Raw genomic sequence first — 21,285 nt, 5'->3', positions numbered from 1 at the left:
ACCTGAAAATATATCTTCAGGTCCCTTTACATGCCAGATTTCAGTCTCAATCAATTTCGAAACGAACTTCAATTAAACAATTTAGTTGAATTATTATGTCTGGTATATCATCCAGAATATTAAACAGTCTTAAAGGTGATGGAAAAATAATTTAACGTGGAATTAAACACACCATTCTTGCATTCTGATTATTTGGATGACTTCCAAAAAACTATTATACGAAAGCCGACGGAATTTCAAACTTCAACGGCGAACAATGTTCTTAAAAGATTTCCTTCGACGTCATAAAACTTTTCTCGCCCATAATAAAAGCCGCCGACGAAATTTCCTCTTATTTTTTTCTTGTTTCGAATTAAAAAGTTGTTTTAAAATTTAAATTGGTATTAAACGTTTTTTAAAAGCAGAAGAATAAAAATACTTTACCGTCGTAAAAAAATATTATTTAGCAACCTTTTAACGACCCGATTTTTATTATGTTCGTACTTCCGAAATTAGAAATTTTAATATAAATTATTTTCCATTAAACGTAATCCTCATTTTAAAATAATATTTATTAATACGGCTTCGACGTATTTTTTTTTTTTTCATATTACATTTTTAGGACGGTACGGTCGTTCTCAAGGAAAGGTAAAAGTATTTTTGGTCCGGTTTCAGCTGCATGGTTCATGGTGAAATATAAAAGTTTTTTTTACTGATCGGAAATTAGCAATGTTATAGAATAACGTCCGATACCCTCGACCAATCGATTTGGAATTTATCCTTCGAATAAATTTCAATCAAATACCACGAGAAATATGTCTGTATTGGAATATCTCAACGTAAAAGAATCACAGTTATACTAGTAGTGCATTCTCATTGATAAAATAAGCGCATCTAGGTTAGAATCTTCAAGAGCAATTCAATGTTATGAATTAACCAGTATATAACACAATGCTAAATATTTAATCAATATAAAATTACTTAATCAGAAACATAATAACAGGACACTTGAAAAGTCATTCAAAAAATTGAAAAGTAAAACACATTTTTTTGGCAAAATTACTCGTTAGTTTTTTTATTCAACATAATTCCTTTCAAGGATGATACAGTGATAATAGCGACCCTCTAACTTTGACATTTTTGTAGTACGATATGTCCTTTGCTTCAAAATAGGCCTCAGTTTCCAGCGAGCATTCTTTTGAGAACAGGAAACAGTCGCTGGGGGCCAGATCTGGAGAATAAGGTGGATGGGGAAGCAATTTCCTCCTTCAAACGGTCCAATAACGCTATGTAATAGTCGCTGTTGATGGTCCTTCCTTTTTCAAGCTAGTCAATGAAAATTATTCCATGCACATCCCAAAATACAGACGCAATAACATTGCCAGCCGACTGTTGCGTTTTGCCACGCTTTGGAGCGGGTTCATCGTGTGCAGTACAGTCGGATGATTGTCGATTGGACTTCGGAGTGAAATGATGGAGCCATGTTTCATCCGTTGTCACATATCGACGCAAAAACTCGGGTTTATTACGCTTGATCACTTTCAAACACTGCTCCGTATAATCAACTCTTCGTTGTTCTAGGTCAAAAGTGAGCTCGCGGGGCACCCACTTTGCACAGAGCTTTCTCATACTCAAATATTCGTGAATGATAGAATGTACACGTTCAGTTGGTATCTTTAGAATGTCATTCAATTTCAATTTACGGTAATTCAAAATCATTTTGTGGATTTTCTAAATGTTTTCGTCGGTAACAACCTCTTTTGGGCGTCCACTGCGTTCACCATCTTCGGTGCTGATTTCACCACGTCTAAACTTAGCATACCAATCCTTCTCACTCTCGGGACAGTCTCCGAAAACTCGGCCTCAAGCCAAGTTTTTGCTTCAACTGTATGTTTTCCCTTCAAAAAGCAATATTTTATCAACACGCGAAATTCCTTTTTATCCATTTTTTTTCACAATAACAAAAGTTGCTTCATTCAAAATTCTATAAATTTATACACGCATCTTTTGAGTGTGTTAGGGCTAACTAAACCACATACGGATTTAATTCTAGTAGCGCCATCTATGGTTCATTTTTTCCTTTTAAAGTTTTTATCCTACAGCCTGTATTTGATTGAATTTATGCTATTTTCTCAGCTTTCTACCATATTTTGGGGCTCACCTTTCACAGAGTGATTACGTGACGACATAATAAAAAAATCACTTTATACAGAATAATCCCAATTTCTGGATGTGCCTCGTACATCGAAGTAATCGAAATGACATCGACAGGTGCAATATCGAGACGAAAATGCTTGACACGCCCAAGCTACTTAAAATTGAGCATAAATTTAAATCAATCAAACGTGGCTCATTATATGCATCCTTTTATTTCATCTACTGAGATTACTTCATCTGTTAATGGAGGTCGCAAACGTATACCTGACCGAGTAAGTTGTCAGCTTTGATCGGCATTTTCGGATCAATCAAACCTAATGATGTATTTGGAAATATTTAACACTTCTGACGAGTGTATTGTTTATTAATGTCGGGAAAAAATGAACAAAACTAATCGATTTCTATAAACGGAAGGTAGCCGGTTCCTTTAAGAATAATATCGAAGGATTATCCCCACTTGTTTATTTGTTTATATTGTTTCCGATGAAACGTAGATTAATGAAGTTATGGCCTGTAAAAATACAGACGGTTTTTTTTTCGTGTTCGAGGTGGTTCTCGATGTCTTAGGACTTGTTAAATGGTCGATCTATCAACACGAATTTATTTTCTAAATATACAGGCTAGACATCGGAATTAAAACAAGGGCATCTCATTTGTACACGTGTAATAACTTTCCATTACATCACATTTAAATCGCTCGAATTACACGCATAATTTAATAGGTTGTTATCCGTGTTTTAACAGTGATTTAGTAAGCCATTATCAGTCTTAAAATATAGAGAAATTCACTTACAACATTCGCGATAAATTTGGATAAGATCAACTACGAAAATACCGATCTATTCCTGCAATTATTCGCTATCTTTCATTAATTGTTATTAAGCTTTTGATTTATCCTAACAACATAAGGTACATTCCTAATATAAACAACTAAATTAATACTGATAATAATTGGAGATAGTGCGACTTTTAAAATTATATGTAAAACAGGTCAATTGAAAAGCCCCGGCCTGACACATAGATGGCGCTACTAGAATTGAATCCATATGTCTTTAGTTAGCCGTAACCCTCAAAAGATGCGTGTATAAATTTGACAGCTGTCGGATCATTGGTTTGTGAATTATAGCATTTTGAATGAAGCATCTTTTATTATTGTGAAAAAAATGGATAAAAAGAAATTTCGTTGATAAAATATTGCTTTTTTGAAGGGAAAAAATACAGTTGAAGCAAAACCTTGGCTTGATACCGAGTTTCCGGACACTGCCCCAGGAAAATCAACCATCAAGGATTGGTATGCTAAGTTTAGACGTGGTGAAACCAGCACCGAAGACGGTTAACGCAGTGAACGCCCAAAAGAGGTTGTTACTGACAAAAACATTAAAAATTCCACAAAATGATTTTGAATGACCGTAAATTGAAATTAAATTAAATAGCAGACACTCTAAAGATATCAACTGAACGTTTACATCATATCATTCACGAATATTTGGATATGAAAAAGCTCTGTGGAAAGTGGGTCCCGCAAGAGCTCCCTTTTTACCAAAAACAACGAGTTGATGATTCGGAGCAGTGTTTGAAGATGATCAAGCGTAATAAACCCGAGTTGTTGCGTCGATATTTGACAATGGATGAAACATGGCTCCATCATTTCACTCCAAAGTCCAATCGACAGTCTTCCGAGAGGACTGCACACGATGAATTCGCTCCAAAGCGTTGGAAAACGCAACAGTGGCTGGCAAGGTTATGGCGTCTATATCAACAGCGACTATTACATAGGGTTATTGGACTGTTTGAAGGACGAAATCGCCGAAAAAACGCCGCATTGAAGAAAGAGAAAGTGCTGCCTCACCAAGACAATGCACCGTGTCAAAAATCCATGAATTGGGCTTCCAATTGCTTCCTCATCCACCGTATTCTCCAGATCTGGACCTCAGCGACTATTTCTTGTTTTCACATCTCAAAAGGATGCTCGCTAGGAAGAAATTTTCGTCGAATGAGGAGGTGATCGACGAAACTGATGCCTATTTTGAAGCAAAGGACAAATCGTATTACAAAAATGGTATCGAAAAGTTGGAGGGTCGCTATAATCAGTGTATCACCCTTGAAGAGAATTATATTGAATAAAAAATACTAATTATGCCAAAAAAAAAATGTGTTTTACTATGGTAGGCCAGGGACTTTTCAATTGACCTGTTATATTTCAAAAATAGGTCTCGTGTGTATCGGTTCGTCTGAAATATTAAACAAAGGACCGAGAAATGGTCAGGCAGGGTAAACTGAGGGTGGTCCTATCAAAACCTATATCTTATTTAGTAGAATAAAGGGTAGTAAGGGCACCCCTGTCGAGAAATGAATGATCGTCGTAATCGATATCCCTTTGATCATTTAATCGGATTGATTGAATAAAATATCTTAATAGCAATCGAGAAATTGATATATGAAACTTTACAAAGGCCCCATTTGTTTTAGGTCGATTTATTCGCTAACATATGCAAACAGCTGCAAATGTTGTTGTTATCAATTAGAAAATAGCATCGTAATAATATTAGCCTTGTTAGAATAACAAATTATAAATACGAAGGTTGCCTTTTATATTTCGGGATGTTTGATTTAATTTTTTTTTTCATTTATTATTTATATGCGAAAATAAATTGTTGGGCCAGAATCATATGGGCAATAAAATATGAAATCCATGTTTTAAGAAATCAAAAAACCATATTTCACCGATTTATGCGATATAATATTACGGTGGTGGAAAATAAAATATCTTCGATGTAATATTAAATGTATACTGGTCTCGTGAAGTTAATAATAATAAACCACTTGGCGATCTTACAGCATTACTTCATTTATATAATATTTATCGGAAAACAACCTATTTCGATCGATAATTGTCCTTAAACGGATGAAGGTCTTAATTAATATTGGAATATTATCGATAATAAAAAGGGATAATTAGATTCATCAAGTTAATAATGAATACCAAAACGTTCAGAATACGTTTGATATAGAAGATCAGCAGTTAACAATAATCCCGAGATATAAAAAACATCCTCGTATAATAACTGGTATCATCCCACTGGAATAATTCAAATATCTACTTGACATAGTAATAAAACTAGGATAAAGTAAATTGTTCCCTTTATCGTGTACTGAACTTTGGGGAAAAGAAAATGACAACCCATTAAAGCCTCAAACTGTCTTCCACGAAACGCTAAAAGGTCGCGCTACTGGCTGAAATATTCAACATAAACGTCAGACTAACCCCAATTTGGTTTCCTCGCAACATACTTGCTTTCAAGTTATTTCTGTTCTACATACTAAATATTTATGGATGTTCTGGAACAGACCGGATTATTTCCGAACATTTTACCAAGACCTGCAAAAGATCGTCTTACTGGGTAATAGAATGAAGGGTGATTCGGAACAAACCCTTTTTGGTATATATCTCATAAATTTTTACACTCCCCCTTTTATGCGATGCAAACTGACCAAACTCGGGAAACCCTGTTTTCCACATTCGATTTAACAGACACAATGTGCTTCGGTTAATTAAATAAAAAGCTGCGGGAAACTGGATTGAGAACATCGCCCCTGTATCCACGTATAAACCTCAGGAAACTCGCTTTAACGAAAATCGGTTTATGTCAATAAAAAAGGCACATACTGTATATTTAATGGCGATTGATTTTGATCAACACGATCGGATGAAAGGCTTTGTGCGTTATATATATCGAACCACGCAGCATCTCTTGTCATGAGGCGGTTTTTTTTAAAGGCACAACAATTCACGAACTCCAGATTCCTTATCTTAATTTCTACCATGCTGGAAGTCTCCAAATCAAATAAATAATAATAAAAAAAACCGAAATTCGACTTGCCATTCTACGTTTTAGTTTTCTTATCTTGTTTGGTCGGTTAACTTTGTGTTACTCTACCGTCGTGTATATGCCATGAAAAAAGTAGAACAAAAATTATCATTCTGAATGAGATCACTGAAGTTGTAGCTTCAGATAAATCATATTTCGAATATATTTATATTTTGTTTGCAAATTTAATAAGGGTAGTTAAAAAATCATGCGAATGATAGGGAATGCGAATTTCCTACTTATTTGTTAAATGTTTCAAGAAAAGTAATTTTTTTTTTGATTGAATCATCGCCGGGTTCAGGATCTTAGTCATTAACAACCGAATTTTTGTTGTTCGTTGCCACCAAATATATTGATGTTCTTGTATAAATTCTGGTTGAGTTGGAGTTCGGATTCCAAAAGAATAACATAAAGAGCACCTGGTAACAGGATTTGCCTTTAAGGTAACGGTAAAATAAAAGCTGAGTGTGTATTTTGGGTTGGGGCATATCACTGATCGAACTATTTTAATGAAAAACACGAAAAAAAATTGTTATACGCGCCGAAACTGTATCGAGTGTGGTTATTAACTTTTACCACCATTAAAGGAATATTTTCATTTCGATTTTACATTTAATTAATTGGGTAAATTTAATTATGCCGCTAATTATTGCGTGGCGCTGATAAAATGACATTTTAATAGATTTTAAATTTGTTTTTCCTATATATCAGACAGACAGTGGTATCTTAATGAAATCAACACTAGGTTTATACGTTTTTGTTTTGGAGGGGACCTTGGACAACCGTGTGGCATGTTATTTTTTCGCTCTTAAACTGACTTAATGGTATTGTACACAAGACGAAACAATTAGCATGAAAACGGAACAAGGGATCTTAATTTTACATTGTAGTATTTTTTGAACTCGTATTTCACATAACAATAATTCTCCATTAACAACAATCATTTAATAGTTAATGTTTGTTTACTTTATATGAAGTATCCGGTTGAATAGTGCATGGAGTGTTTGAAGATTTTATTCACCAGAAAGAACAGAATGTGGACCTTGAATTGATACGGTTCTTTTTTTTTATTCAAGGGTCCATTTGTCTGTCACTGGAGAGTATCAATCGATACGTTATAGTAAAGAGTTTCACTTATTCTTCGTGTCGTTGAGGTCGTTTAAATAAGAGACATATAAGTGTACAAGAATATTATAATACACAGGTAAATACCGGGTGTTCGATGAGTAATTCAGTGAAATTAGTGAAGCCCACCTCATATTATATTTTACATGCAAAGATATCTTTATGCGAAGACAAAATACTACTATAACTAAGTGCTATCAAAAATGTATAGTTTCTAAACTATTGTTGTGAATATACTTAAAAAATGTATTCACTTGAAATTAATTATTTAACCTGATTCATTTAAAAGCCACACTTCAGAAACGGAACTTTATCTCGCAACTAAATGTATTTATCTCTGTTGAAGTGGATTCAAACCATAATGGGATAAAGTACTATAAAATTATATAAATTATGCGAGTAAAAAAGTTCGGATATTTTTCGTCGATAAATTTGAACCAACCAAAAGATGAGCTTTAGATAAAATATTATATTCGTGCATAACACGATGGTGGTAAAGTCAGTACTGGTTGTACGATACGACGCAAGCCTGTAATTTATAAAACAATTTTGAAACGTTTATTATGATTGTGCTCATTTAAACTATTTACTATGAGGTCGTGATTTGTTGTATGTAGACTTATTTAACAATTAATTCGCGTATTCTAATAGAATATTTAAATATTCCTTTCTCATGGCTGTAACGCTTTAAAAAGTTTAATGATCTTTTAATAAACTGGACGCCTTGTCGAAAACATTGACCCTGCTAAATGCCCTAAAGCCAATCGAAATCGAATTATTGATAAAGATATTCGCATTGCTGTTGCAAAAACTTTCATATTCAATTTATTTCAACCTAATTATACACTGAATAGATTCATAGTCATCAAACAAAAACTAGCTATCTCACAATTTATACGTTTCAGTGTATTATATATAGACGGGAATTAAATCAAGTTATTTTCTGTACGTGTACACTCGGTAAAACATATAATTAATAAAGTTTTAATAGTTTGTTTTATTAAATAGTGTAAGAATTGAATTCATTAGTTTTTCATTATTAACAGTGCGTGTTTTATTTTTTATTAATTGTGTATAATTAAAGTGTTTATTCAATTTTTTTATGAGAAATGTGTAATAATGACTAACACCTTCAATCATTGATGCAGAGTACAGAATTATACAATATGTCTTCACCATTGAAGATTTAATACAATGTTTATAGATAATTTTGTTATACGTGAGTCCCAGCATATGAAGAAAACTATTATTGAAGTTGTTTTAACAATAATTTCATTAAATAACAATTACTTTTATTAAAAATGATTCCAGATGATGTTTATGTAAAATCGCAAGCCATACAAATTTGGCTTTAATATAACAATAATCAGATTCAATTTTGATTTCGATCGTAGAGGGTTCATTGTATTCGAAGGATGTAGTTCAATTTATTAAAGCATCATTAAATCATTAAATGCTGAAAAATATATTGCTGTTTATTAGTTCGGATATCTTACGCGTTAAAAATGATGCATACAGTTCGTTTATTGTTACTAAATAAGTTTGTTGATTGTAAATGTATCGGTGGATGTGAAGATTTATTATAGGCGAGACCCTTATGGTTCCACACCACTTATTAATTATCATAAAGGTGTGTTTTTTTGATAGGCCGTTATCCGAAAAATGTTTTCGGTCTAGGTCAGTAGGAAAGAGATTTCAGTAGAAGGGGTATGTGACAATAACGCACCCATCTGATTAATAGTGTTTTAAGTCAAGAGTTTTTAAAACGTCAGGGTGGCCACCATCCACGATTAATTTAAGACATTATATTAGACAGATTTCGGACATTTTAACAAGAACACCACATTTAATAGGGTTAAGATAAATGAAAGTTTTCGTTTTCAGAAGGATGCGCCCATACAAATTATGAGGTGCAATGTTTAAACTCTAATTTGTCCAGAGGAACATTCTTTATTTCTACGGGTAGCTCATATCTTTCCGATAAACATCTACGGGGGTGGTGAGAAAGGTGTCTGTTGTCTTTCTCCCTCCTTCTCTCGCATGCTTTTTTTCTTGGGACACAACGTTTTTTGGTGGAATAGGAAAATAAAAACAAAAAACACGGGCTCTATTAACTGCGGCACTTTAGCCGTGTGAGATCTAACAGTTAAATTACAGAGGCAAAGTGAAAGATAATTTACTGTCAAACCTTGATGTTCACGTGAAGTGAATATACCTTAATTGTATTCTAGTTCAGCCTCGGGTCTGTTATTAACTAGATTTAATAATGGAGCATCTTGTGGCGGTCTTGTTTGTAACCCTGATACACATTTCACGCGAGTGCCAATCTTTTATTTTTGCCGGATTCATTTTTTGAAATATTACCCACAAGCTCGCTAAATCTTCTCACATTATATATCTTCCTATAATAAAGTCAATTGATTTTTCCCATTCAAAAAGGGTTCAGACTGTCTGTACAATAATAAAGTTTCCTTATCTGGTACAATAATGTTTATAACTATAAACTCCCAACGTACAATTTTCTGTACACGTGCTGGTATATTTTCGATTATGTACTAGTCCTGATATATTTTTTGTTCTCTAACAGTTTTCACAACCATGTAATATACGAGTTATTAATAAACTTAATCAATCATTAATTATTTATAGATATAAAGCCAGGAAATAATAGCCTATTTACCAGATCTGTTCTGTGTCTTTATCAACAAATCTCTATTGCTGTAGTCAATTTCATAATTCATCAACATCTTATCAACGTTTTATTCATTTAAAAAATGTTGATTTAGTTGGCGTCTAGAGTTTTTAATTTGATTATTATTTGAAATTTTCTGAAATTTGATAATGAAAATTAGTGATGTTAATTATATTGTACCTATTGTCTGTCAAAGGAAGGTCTGAACATACGTCCATCATTTTATTGTTTTCTAAAAAGTTTTCACTTAAATTGAAGCAAATTAAAGTTTTTCTAACAAAATAAAAGAAAATACGTCAAATATATATGTTATAGTTATTAATAACAGTAAATGAGTATTGACAGTAAATCAAGGGTTTGTTTTGGTTAGAGAAAATGCCAAGTACATGCAATGCTACAGTAATAAAGCGAATCGCGGAAGCTACAGGACTGTTTGCTTCTCTAAGAGGATGTACGTTTCTATATGTTGGTCCAATGAAATATGAACGAATTTCGCCTAGACTTCTGTGGTGAAAGCAGCAGCCCCGAAAAAGTTGATTGTCAACAGTACGGAGACTTTGCGAAGAATATTCGAAATCCTGCGACACTAATATGAGCGTATTAGTTGTGAAGTAGATATATACATAGTAAATCAAAGGTAAAATTTAATATAAAACAAGAAAATTTCGAGAAATATTGGAATAAAATTTAGTGGAACCGAGTAAAAGGAATAATCTTAACATTTCATAAGATATTAAGAAAAATTCGTAATTATTGGCTAAAAAATACTAAAACAACTAACCAAACATTAACAAATATTGCATTATGTGTGCTAATTGACTATAACAATACAATAGGACAGAAAAACCACAGCTTGCAAATTGAAAACACGCTTATAAAGGTCATTAAGTTTTATCTTTCGTAAAACCTGATTTGTTCGGTTGAATAAAAATTTCTATGTTACGTAACGATTGATATTGTTCTCTGTGACGAACTGATAACTACTAACCTGTTATTGTTCTCGGAAGAATCTCTTCATTTGAATCGTTTAACCATTCGGTTTAAAACTGCAGTCACAAGACGTTGTTGTTGTTATTTTATAGACACTAGCCGTTTGAAATTAAACATTCTATTAGAAACCAGACGTGAAGAGTTAATATTTATTTTATTCATAACTGTTGGCCTAACACCGAATATTATAATTAAAATCACTGAATATTAAAGAGAAACGATTAAGAAATGAACTGTGCAAGCCACGTGTATTTCCCACTTTTAATGAAACCGTTCGAAAATGAATCTGAGGATGCACCATCGGCCTTTAAAACGATCGCCTTAGGTGAAGCTTGGAACTTCACAAAAATCTCGATAATATTCAACCGATATACCGTATTTTTCTAATTAACATGATTAGTGATATTTTCGGCTAATAAAATTTATAGGACGAACGAACATCCGAGCAAAAGATTGGTCAATAAATTCTCGTGGCCTATAAATTCCTCCGTTGACTGGGTATTTATTCCAACGTAATATCTCATTTAAGCTTAAACGTTCATTACAAACCTTCACTTTTGATACATAAACTAAAGTAGTACGTTTATATAGTGATACATTGAAACAGTTTTAGAAAAAAATATGTTTAATAGTAAATATAAGGGTCAATCAATACCAGTATTATTCTGATATTTCACACAGCAATATTAATGACAACTACAACTCAAGCGTGACAGAAAGAAATGCTATTCAAGACTGAGCTGAGAATTTTATTTAATCAAAAGGCCCTAGTTTACAAGCATTGAATTTTTTTCATTGCTCTTATAATAAAAGAAGACAACAATTTAAAACTGTATTTTAATACAGTACAAGTAGTTTTACCAAGCATACAATTTCTTTTCATATTCGAAATGCATAAATTTTGGAATTATATGGTCAAAAGATTACCACAGCGAGTGCTTAAGAAATGACTACCTTAGTGCTTATAATTACAGTGATAATTTCTCCGGTTGTATTGCAAAAACTAATGTGCGTTTGTTCTTCTGTACAGAAGTAATTAAATTACGTATAGCATTTCCATAAAATGATTTCAATTTTTAAAAAAGTTTGTTGTTTCGTCTTGTAATACAAACTCAGAGATGTCAGTCTTATAAAAAAAAAGACAACACAAGAAAAAAAGTCGGTCTTCCTCCAAATTTATAACTACCGACGAAACTAAATAAACTGAGAAACCAAACCCGTTATGGCACGAAACTGATACAATTTAAAGCTTAAAAATAGCAGTGTACTGGGACAAGTTATTTTTCTGTTTCTAAATATCCGAAAACATTCTTCGGACGCCGGTGACAATAAAACAAAACTGTAATCGAAATGTTCTTTCTATTTCCACAATCTGGCAAGACGTGACTGTGCCACGACTGAATTTAAATTATGGACCTCATACGTTGCATATTTGAAAATTTGTTAAACTCTGAACCAGAAATAAAAACAAAATAACTTCATTGTTTTCGTCTCTGTTTTATTAGAATGATTTTCTTTCTCTTTAAGAAGAAACAGTCACCCTCTGATTATCTATAATTTAAATGTTAATATCTACCACGCCTCAACTACTACTTTTCAAGCGTTTACACTTTATGACATCTTAAATATAACTTAATTAATCTAATTTTCCACAAGATCATAACTTATTTCACTTCCTGAATAAGGCCGGCATTTATTTTTAGTATATCAGGACTATTGGCTTTTTCACTACCTGTACCCAAGCTCATTTAACGGGGACAAGTGAAATTAAATCAATAAATTCGTCTGAATGCTGGTGTATAGTACTGCCAATACAGTTACCGCATTTAACAACGTTGCCTTTAACAATAATTGTAGATAATTGCATCGCAAAAAATTCATTTTACTAGGTCATCGAATTTTAATGAAATTAGATTATTTTCGTTTGATATTAAAAATACAATTTCTTAATTTTTGTTCGTTATACTAGAACTAATGAATTAATTTATAAACATATTAGAAAAACATTATTTTCGATATATACTTAATAATTTTTGAGATATTATTACATATTTAATTAAGAAAATGTTTAGTTTACATTTTTTTTATCGATATTTATAAAAGACCATTTTTTTAGCAAAAATCTCAATAACACCTTATTAAGAATTTAATTTTACATTAATGATAATTTTATTTATACATTTTTACTTACTTTAAGTATCTTTATAATTAGAAACACCTAAAATTTATCAAAGATTCGGTATATATATATATGAATAAAATATAATTAAAAATGAATCAAAATGAACTAACTTCAACAAATTTCAATAAAAAATACTGTCCTAAAAAAGATAAAATAGTTATTTTTGTTTGGGTATCAATACTTCTCGAGCTTTATACTTTTTATTGTTTAATAAAATTTGAATGGCAAGTTGGAAAGAGAACAAACGGTGAATTACGAACCAATATTATATATTGTATGTTTAAGTAAAAACACGTTGGTATTGGTATTGGATTTTGGTGACTTCAATACAGTTTATAAAAAATCAGCAATCAAAAACAGAAACTAATATACAATACATATTTATACAAATATATTGCTTTATTAAATTCTATTGGTATATTCAAAGTGTGAGGAAATGTATTGAGATCACAACAGTTTCCGTTTAAAGTAGGTCACGGTTACATACGACTCACACCTCGTATATATATATAGTAATAAGCTTATAACGTTAAAGATAAACACAGATTATCGCATAAAAACAATTGTTATTCCATTTATATAATACTAGAGCAGATAGACGCGTAGAGAACTTTACACAGACACAACAAAAAGTGATGTATATATATGTTTTTATAACACCCGGTTAAATGTTTGATTGTACTACACGCGATTCTATCTTAAGACTATAGAGACATGCCAAAGATACAGCTCCAGCATCCGCGTAACTATGCAATGTGCTTATTTTAGCACCTGAACACATATAGTCAATTCAAAGTTTTTTTAGTAATGCGTAATGGATATTTGTGACGTTCAAACATTACAACGTTGCCGCATCAATTCTGAGTTTTAATTCAGTTGGATTTAACATACAAAAAAATTCTAATCTAAATAAAATAATTGAACAAAAATATTATCAAATACTTTTTTTTTAACATTACAGCATATCTAAAAACTACAGTTAATTGTACTGCCACAATAATTTATAGGAATAGTTAAAATCTCTTATCACTATTGCTTTCAAGAATTTTTCATACATCTGACAGCCGGTTGCCGTCTGGTTGTCAGATGTACGCGAAATTATTCAAAATATTAGTTATAATTATTATAACATGTTTTAAACCGGAAAACATTATTTCAGCTAGATTAGGTTTTGTTGATCTATATTTATTAATAATTCATTGCAAATATATTGCTGGTCGAGAAAGATATACCATCAAAAACTGTTTGGATATGTTGAAGGAATCATTGTCAACCATAACACCTTGGGTTTTGATGAACTCGAGTAGACATAGCGAGGAAGTAATTGATAAATGGTGGAATCGTGAACATGTTTTAGACAAATTAGAAATTAACAGTTTAGTGATTGATTTGTATAATGAGTGAGAAAGTGAAAGTGACTGAAGGAAACTTTCAGGATATGTGATAATGCTGTACAATGCTAGAAATTCCTGAAATAGAGTGATGAGAGTGGAAACAGCTAAAGGTATGCACATAATTAATTGAATATAATTATAGAAAATGGTATTGTAGGGCATGAAAGATTTGTGTGCACAGATATGATTGTAATTGTTCAAAATGAAACATGAGCATTAGGTTACAACGTATGAGGCGAGAATGAATACTAACAGTTTTGTAGATATGGTAAATACATTAGACAGAATTCAGTGATTAATTTTATCAAGAATGGTGTACATAGATTGTAGCAGAAGAAATAAAATATACAGTGATACCAAGATGACTTAACAAGTAAACACACCATTAAAGGAAAGAAGAACTAAACGAAAAGAGTAAATATGCTCTCGAATGAAAGTAAAATATGTTTCTCAGATATACAACTTTTAATTAGGTGGATTAGGCCTCCAGGGGGATACCACTACATTAAAAAGCGCCGAGAAACTCTACCTCATGGATAATGTGGAAAAGAGTTAAATGTAAGCAAAACAAATCGAAGCTACAAACTATTATAGCTGTGTCTTAATTATAGTTTTAAGTCCTTCGATTACATATAAATTAGATTTACTATAATGTTAAAATAAATTATATTTCATAATATTTTTGTTCCATTATTTTATTTAGATTAGAATTTTTTTGTATGTCAAAGCCAAACTGAACTAAAACTCCTCCTCAGAGTTAATTCGGCAACATTGCAATATTTCGACGTCATAAATATCCATGATACATTACTAAAAAAACTTTGAATAGACTATATAAGTAGAGATCTACAGCACCTCTTGACGTCAGCAAGCCTATGTTGAATAATTATCACGTTATATATGGGGGATTAACCGAAAGTAATTTACTATAATAATTGTAAATCCTTTTATCAGCTATTACCAACAACTAAAAACATTTCTTATAAATTATTACAATTTGTATATCGAATGAAGTGAAATATCTATTCAACATTATACGCGAGATATTCTTACAGCTGATTTAGAAATAGAATTGTTTGAAACGAATGTATTTAATCGATAAGGTTTAACCTGGATCTTTTCTATAGCACTATAATTATCAATTAAGATTTAGTCTACTTGGTGCTTTTGTCTGTTCGCCGTTATCGCTATTTAAAAAGATTAGCGTCATCTATCGCAGTATTTTTCTATTGATATTGTCGGCTATACACTACAAAGGGAAGTTTCATTTTTCGTTTCAAAAGGGGAGCCTTTTATCACTGCGGATTATGCAAATAGCATTCGCTTTATCAGTTCATTCCACGAAAATAATTGAAAAGATAGAATTTTTATTTAATCAACGTATGTAGAGTATATAAAACCCTAATGCAAAAGAAAAAGAACTGAAATAATTAAAGAAATGTTCAAATTAATGGAAATATTAACGTTAAGACTAAAGTCAACAGAAAAACTAAAGCTAAACGTTGTGTCCTATATTTATTATGTATCCCACATTTTAAAATAATTTATTTAACCTAATATTATTATAAATACAGAATTATTAATATATATATATATATATATATATATATATATATATATATAAACTACAATAGAATTGTCAAACCAAGAAAAGGTGGCGCTTTTGATTAATTAAACTTGGGCAACCATGCCTTGTGAAAAACTTACCTCATTAGATCATAAAATTATTGAAGGATAACATAAAGTCTTTCGTTTCGAATTTGTTCGTAATGATATAAATTAATACGTTATCATTTAACTGTTGTTGAGAGCTATTTATGAAACAACCGGCTTGCAATTTAGGCTTGTGGCCTCTTGAGTTAATTAAAATATTTAAATGTCCTCCAATTCAGAGAATAACCCGGTAAACCATGGTAGTATTGTACAATTTTGTTAATTAATGAGAGATAAGAATTAAATGAACCCATAACTTCACAGATAAACTGATATCTATTACTCAATGAAATAATTAAAATTCTTTTAATTGTTTAGTTTAGTGTTGATAATCGAGTGTGAAAAATAAAAGAATTCACACTAACCATTTTATTGGCAGTTTTTCGAGGAATTCACTCTTGTGTTTTGTTATCAATATAGTTTAAAAGAAACGCGAACTGATACATATTTCATTCTTACTAAATAGACTCATTATTATATACTTGCTGTAATACTTGTGTAATTTATAATTGAAATTTAACATTTAATTCAATTAAATTACTGAAGCTTTATAATATCCGAAGGTGTACGGTATTAATTGAATTTTATAACAGAAAATGAATGTTGGCATCAAGCTAATGCAACAAAACAAGGAAATATAAACAAGGAATTAAGGAAAATAAATATCGAATGAAATGAGTATAGAATTATAGGAAGAATTATCTGTGAAGTCTATTTTTTCAAATTTCAAGTTTCCAGCTAAAATTACCATGCTATGTTATTAAAAAAAACTGCCAATTTCATTAAAATATCATCGTTTGAAATAAAGTTATAATGAGAAAGACCTAAAAATTACTGTATATTGAAAACTTTTTTTTAATATAGATATGACTAAAATTAAATAATTTTATTTTAAACCTCTTTTAATATTTTGTATGTTACTAATATATAATTTAACATAATTTATGCTGTTTACAATTGCTTTGTTTCCAAAAATTATGGATTTTTGGCGAATATATAGATCGGAAAAGAAGGTAAAAATTTTTGGTCTCTAAATGAACTAAAAAATGCATATTTTAAGAAAATTGCGGTGAAAAAAACATGGAAACTATTATTTTTGGTATAAAGTGAATGTTTTTTGAGATATCCATGAAAATTGATTTTAAACAATTTTTAGCTAAAAAAATATTTTAACCATATTTCTGAAATACTCAAATTTACAGTTAAAACGACCATACCACCTTTTTAAGCAACTAATTTTACATAGGTAGTGAGGTTTTCATCAATGTATCGTTGTTTAAACATTAGTTAGAAGAAAAAGTCTGAAAATGGTCAAAAATCGCAGTTTTTCCTGAGTATATATATGGAAAAAATGCCAAAAATTTTTTCATCTCCAAATTGACTGAAATTTTCATATTTTATGGATATTGTGACAAGAAAAACGAAATAAACATTATTTTCGATATATACTTAATAATTTTTGAGATATTGTTACATATTTAATTTAAAAAATTTTAGATTACATTTTTTTCATCGATATTTCTAAAAAGACCAATTTTTTAGCAAAAATGTTAATAATAACATTTTATTAAGCATTTAATTTTACATAATTACTGATAATTTAACTCATACATTTTTACTTAAAGTACATTTATAATTAGAAAAACTTAAAAATGATCAAAGATTCGGTGTATACCTGAATAAAATATAAAGAAATGTGAATTAAAATGAATTAACTAAAATATTTCATTAAAGTTACAGTTCTACAGACGATAAAATAGTTTTTTTTTGGGAATTAATACTTCTCAAGATGTATGCATTTTATTGTTAAATAAAACTTGAAAAGCAAGTTGTAAAGAGAATGTACCTGAATATAACTTATATACTTGTTTATTTAGCTCTGTACTAATTAAGTATGCTCGAAACTATTTGAAAAATATATTTGTTATAACATTAATAATTTTACAAATATTAAAACTATATAAAGCTAATCAATAAGAAAAACTAAAAACCACTTCATCGACTAGTGAAGAAAACTGTTTTTAAGTAACTGAATCATTAAAATTCCACAATAAATAATTCAACATGCAAAAAACTCTAAATATATATGCACCAAGAATATAAATATCTAAAACTAGACATTTATAAAACATTTTTATTAGATTTCAAATAAGTTTTTATCAGATAAGAGTTTAGATAATATTCTAGGACAAAACGCAAATTATTTATTAAAAAGTATATTGTTTGTATTTAATTTTAATATAAAATCAAATATCTCCGAAAAAAAAAACGTAAAAGTATTTTTTTACTAAACATTTTTTCAAATAAAATCATTAAAATTCTGCAATAAATAATTCAACACATAAAAAACTCTAAATAAATATATGCACCATGAATACATAAATATATAAAAACTAGACATTAAATAACATTTCTCTAAGAACCAGAATAAATTTATTTTATAATTAAATTGATACGTAATCGGAATCGGGAAAAAAAACGAATGCAGGATTTTACGCGAAGGAAAAAAAGGAAATTATTATTAAATTCAAAAACCTCCCAAAAAAAGCCGGTAAAAATCAATATTTTACTTAAATCATCGTTGGAGAAAGAACGACCATAAAACCAATAATGATATTTGGAAAAAATCGAGGATATTTGATAGAAACCGAAAACGAAATAGTTTTTATTTGATCGAAAAAGAACGAGCCAGTAAATGGAACAGAGTGCGATGAAACAATTTAAAGTGATAATTTGATTAAGTCTTTGAGGAGTACAATTGAAATTTTACTTTTAAATCATTCTGTTACGATATATTGCTCTAAGTGGCCCGGTAGAACTGAAATTTGATTCTTTTTGCTGATAGCCAAACCTCGAAAATCAGGTGGAAAGAGAATGGCTTTGGTTATTATTTTTATAGGACACGACATTATTTTAACTGGTGTAGTTAGTTGAATTCAACGACGACAATGCATCCTTATTATTGTTATTTAATTTTACACGCGGAATCATCAGAACTAGTTGATTAAATTCTGTTATATTTAATCTTTGAACTGGTATGAAATTTTGAAAACAACTATTTATAAAATAACGTTTAAATATTTTGTTTTTGGAGGACATTGCTTATGTCGGCGTTACATACATACATTTCACCTTTTTTTCGGTATTAATGATAATTAATGTTATAAGATAGTTAATGAATGCATATTGGTATTTTTAGATCGGCTTTTAGAATTTAGAATATCTCCTTATTTCACAATAAACGCACAAACAAAAACCGTTAATTATATTAACAGTATTTTAGATCATTAAGAGCCTTGTTAGTTTACACGAAATCTTAACGACAAAATATATTCGACTTTCGAATTGGAAACGTCGGTTTTTGAAACGATTTCAAATATTTTCAGTGACCGTATACGAAAAATATCTTGTCTTAATTCAAATAAATAGTTTTTGTTGTTTTATCAAGTACGATTAAGCGCTCATTCATTTACCGAAAATAGGTTAGAAACATTTAATGATGTAATGTGACAATAAAGTTATATAATCCCTTTCAGTATTCCCAGACTTGATGGGCATTTTAATATAACTAAATTAGATTAAAGTTGGTACTTGGAAAAAATATATGGTGTTGTTGTTTATTTATTTTAACTGTAACAATAGATTTATATCAATGGTGATAAAATTTTAATTTTAAAACTTCATTAGATATGACGAAGCTCTTATTACATAATGTTTTTTTACCCGAATTTACTTTTTTCTATGTAAAATAGAGGCGTGGGATTCAAACGAACTTTCAAGAATTAAAAATAAAACGATTTAGTTGTTGGAATAATAGTTCCGAATTGGAGATTTTTGACGGAGAGTAATATCACCGTTTTACGTTAGATTGTTTGCGGTAACATGATTTTTTGAGGTGATATGATGATTGTTTGCCGTTCGCATTTTCTAAATGTGTTTACTGAGTAATTTAGAGGTGCCATGAGGTAATAAGCGATATATTATCGAGATAAGGCCAAGTAAAAGTAAAAAATACTCCTGTATAAGTGAGACGTACGAAATGAGTTGGTGTTGTAAGCGAAAGAAGAACAAAGTAAAAGTTGTAAAAGTGACGAGACTCACTGTAATTACTAATTTCGTCGGTGGTGCCGTTGACGGTACCATCCGGAAGGATTTGGAGGTGCCGATTTTTGATGAACATTTGGACCTGTCTGGCAGCGCCGGTTACGTGGGACAGGTTAGCGCTCCGTTCGCTGCGGGCGGCTGGGTCCTCCTCGGGGTTGTCCGGGGGCGGATCAGGGCCCCGGGGGCAGGGGGCGGCGCTCACGGAACCAACGTAGACAGCAGCTAGCAGTAGGCCCAGGAATAGCGTCTTCACCATGACTGGGACATAGTGTCGTCACTGTCACTGTCGCACACTATCGCGGTCCATCACGGGCGATCGCGCCCGAGCGCTGCTCGCCGATAATAGCAGCAGCGTCTTGCTACGGCGAACGTTGAGAACGCACTGCAGCGACACCGCGTTAACGTTTCACAGTCAGACTATACTACCCATCCGCTTTCTAAGGGTCAAGATACACGATTGATAATTAAAGAAGTCTTCCGCGGATTCGAATAAGTACGCACCCCCGATACCCTTCCACTATTTCTCATCCCTGTCTGCCGGCTCTCACATCATCACACACCACCACCAGCTTCTGTAACAAATAATACAACAAACCGTTACTATTTTTAAATAAACATTCAGTTTTTCGATATTAGCCACACAAAATTTGTCACATTTACAAGACTTTCCCATTATCGGTTTTTGTTTAATTTATCAAAAACAATATTATTTAAATAATCCACAGATTAAAAAAATTGATTTTAACATACGTAATGAGTATTTATTGATTCATTTAATGAGCAATTAATCTGACAGGCTGAATTATGTTTTGCACAGAAGCCGGTAATAGTACATAACTGTTTAAAGAAGAGATATATTTCTTCGTAATCAACAACAGGATAACATGATTCCATAAAATATTTCTAGGCTAGCTTGGAAACGGCAATATTCATCAAAATTTGTCGGGCTCAAGATTTTTCCATTATTATTTTATATATATTGCAAATGACCAACTTAGAAATCATCCCAGAAGACATCCGGTCTTACCCAGCCTGGTTACTGGCGTGACTGGGACCATTTCTTTCTTAGGACAATCACAA

General features: G+C 31.1%; 1 protein-coding gene across 1 annotated transcript in view; it reads right to left on the bottom strand.

Annotated features, from left to right (window-relative positions):
• The window catches only part of bnl (fibroblast growth factor branchless), a 97,674-nt gene extending 77,078 nt beyond the window's left edge, over positions 1 to 20,596 (bottom strand). Inside the window, exon 1 of the mRNA XM_076405405.1 lies at positions 20,203 to 20,596. Within this exon, the coding sequence (XP_076261520.1) occupies positions 20,203 to 20,461 (259 nt within the window). The 5' untranslated portion in view covers positions 20,462 to 20,596. The remainder of the gene's footprint in view (positions 1 to 20,202) is intronic.
• Between the last annotated feature and the right edge of the window lie 689 nt (positions 20,597 to 21,285).

This window comes from Rhynchophorus ferrugineus, unplaced genomic scaffold (genome assembly GCF_030347505.1).
Source record: "Rhynchophorus ferrugineus isolate W39M unplaced genomic scaffold, kcgeb_rfMv2 rfM5, whole genome shotgun sequence".
Classification (NCBI taxonomy): Eukaryota; Metazoa; Arthropoda; class Insecta; order Coleoptera; family Curculionidae; genus Rhynchophorus; species Rhynchophorus ferrugineus.
Note: the sequence above shows the minus strand (reverse complement) of the source record. Positions and strands in the feature narration are given on the sequence as shown.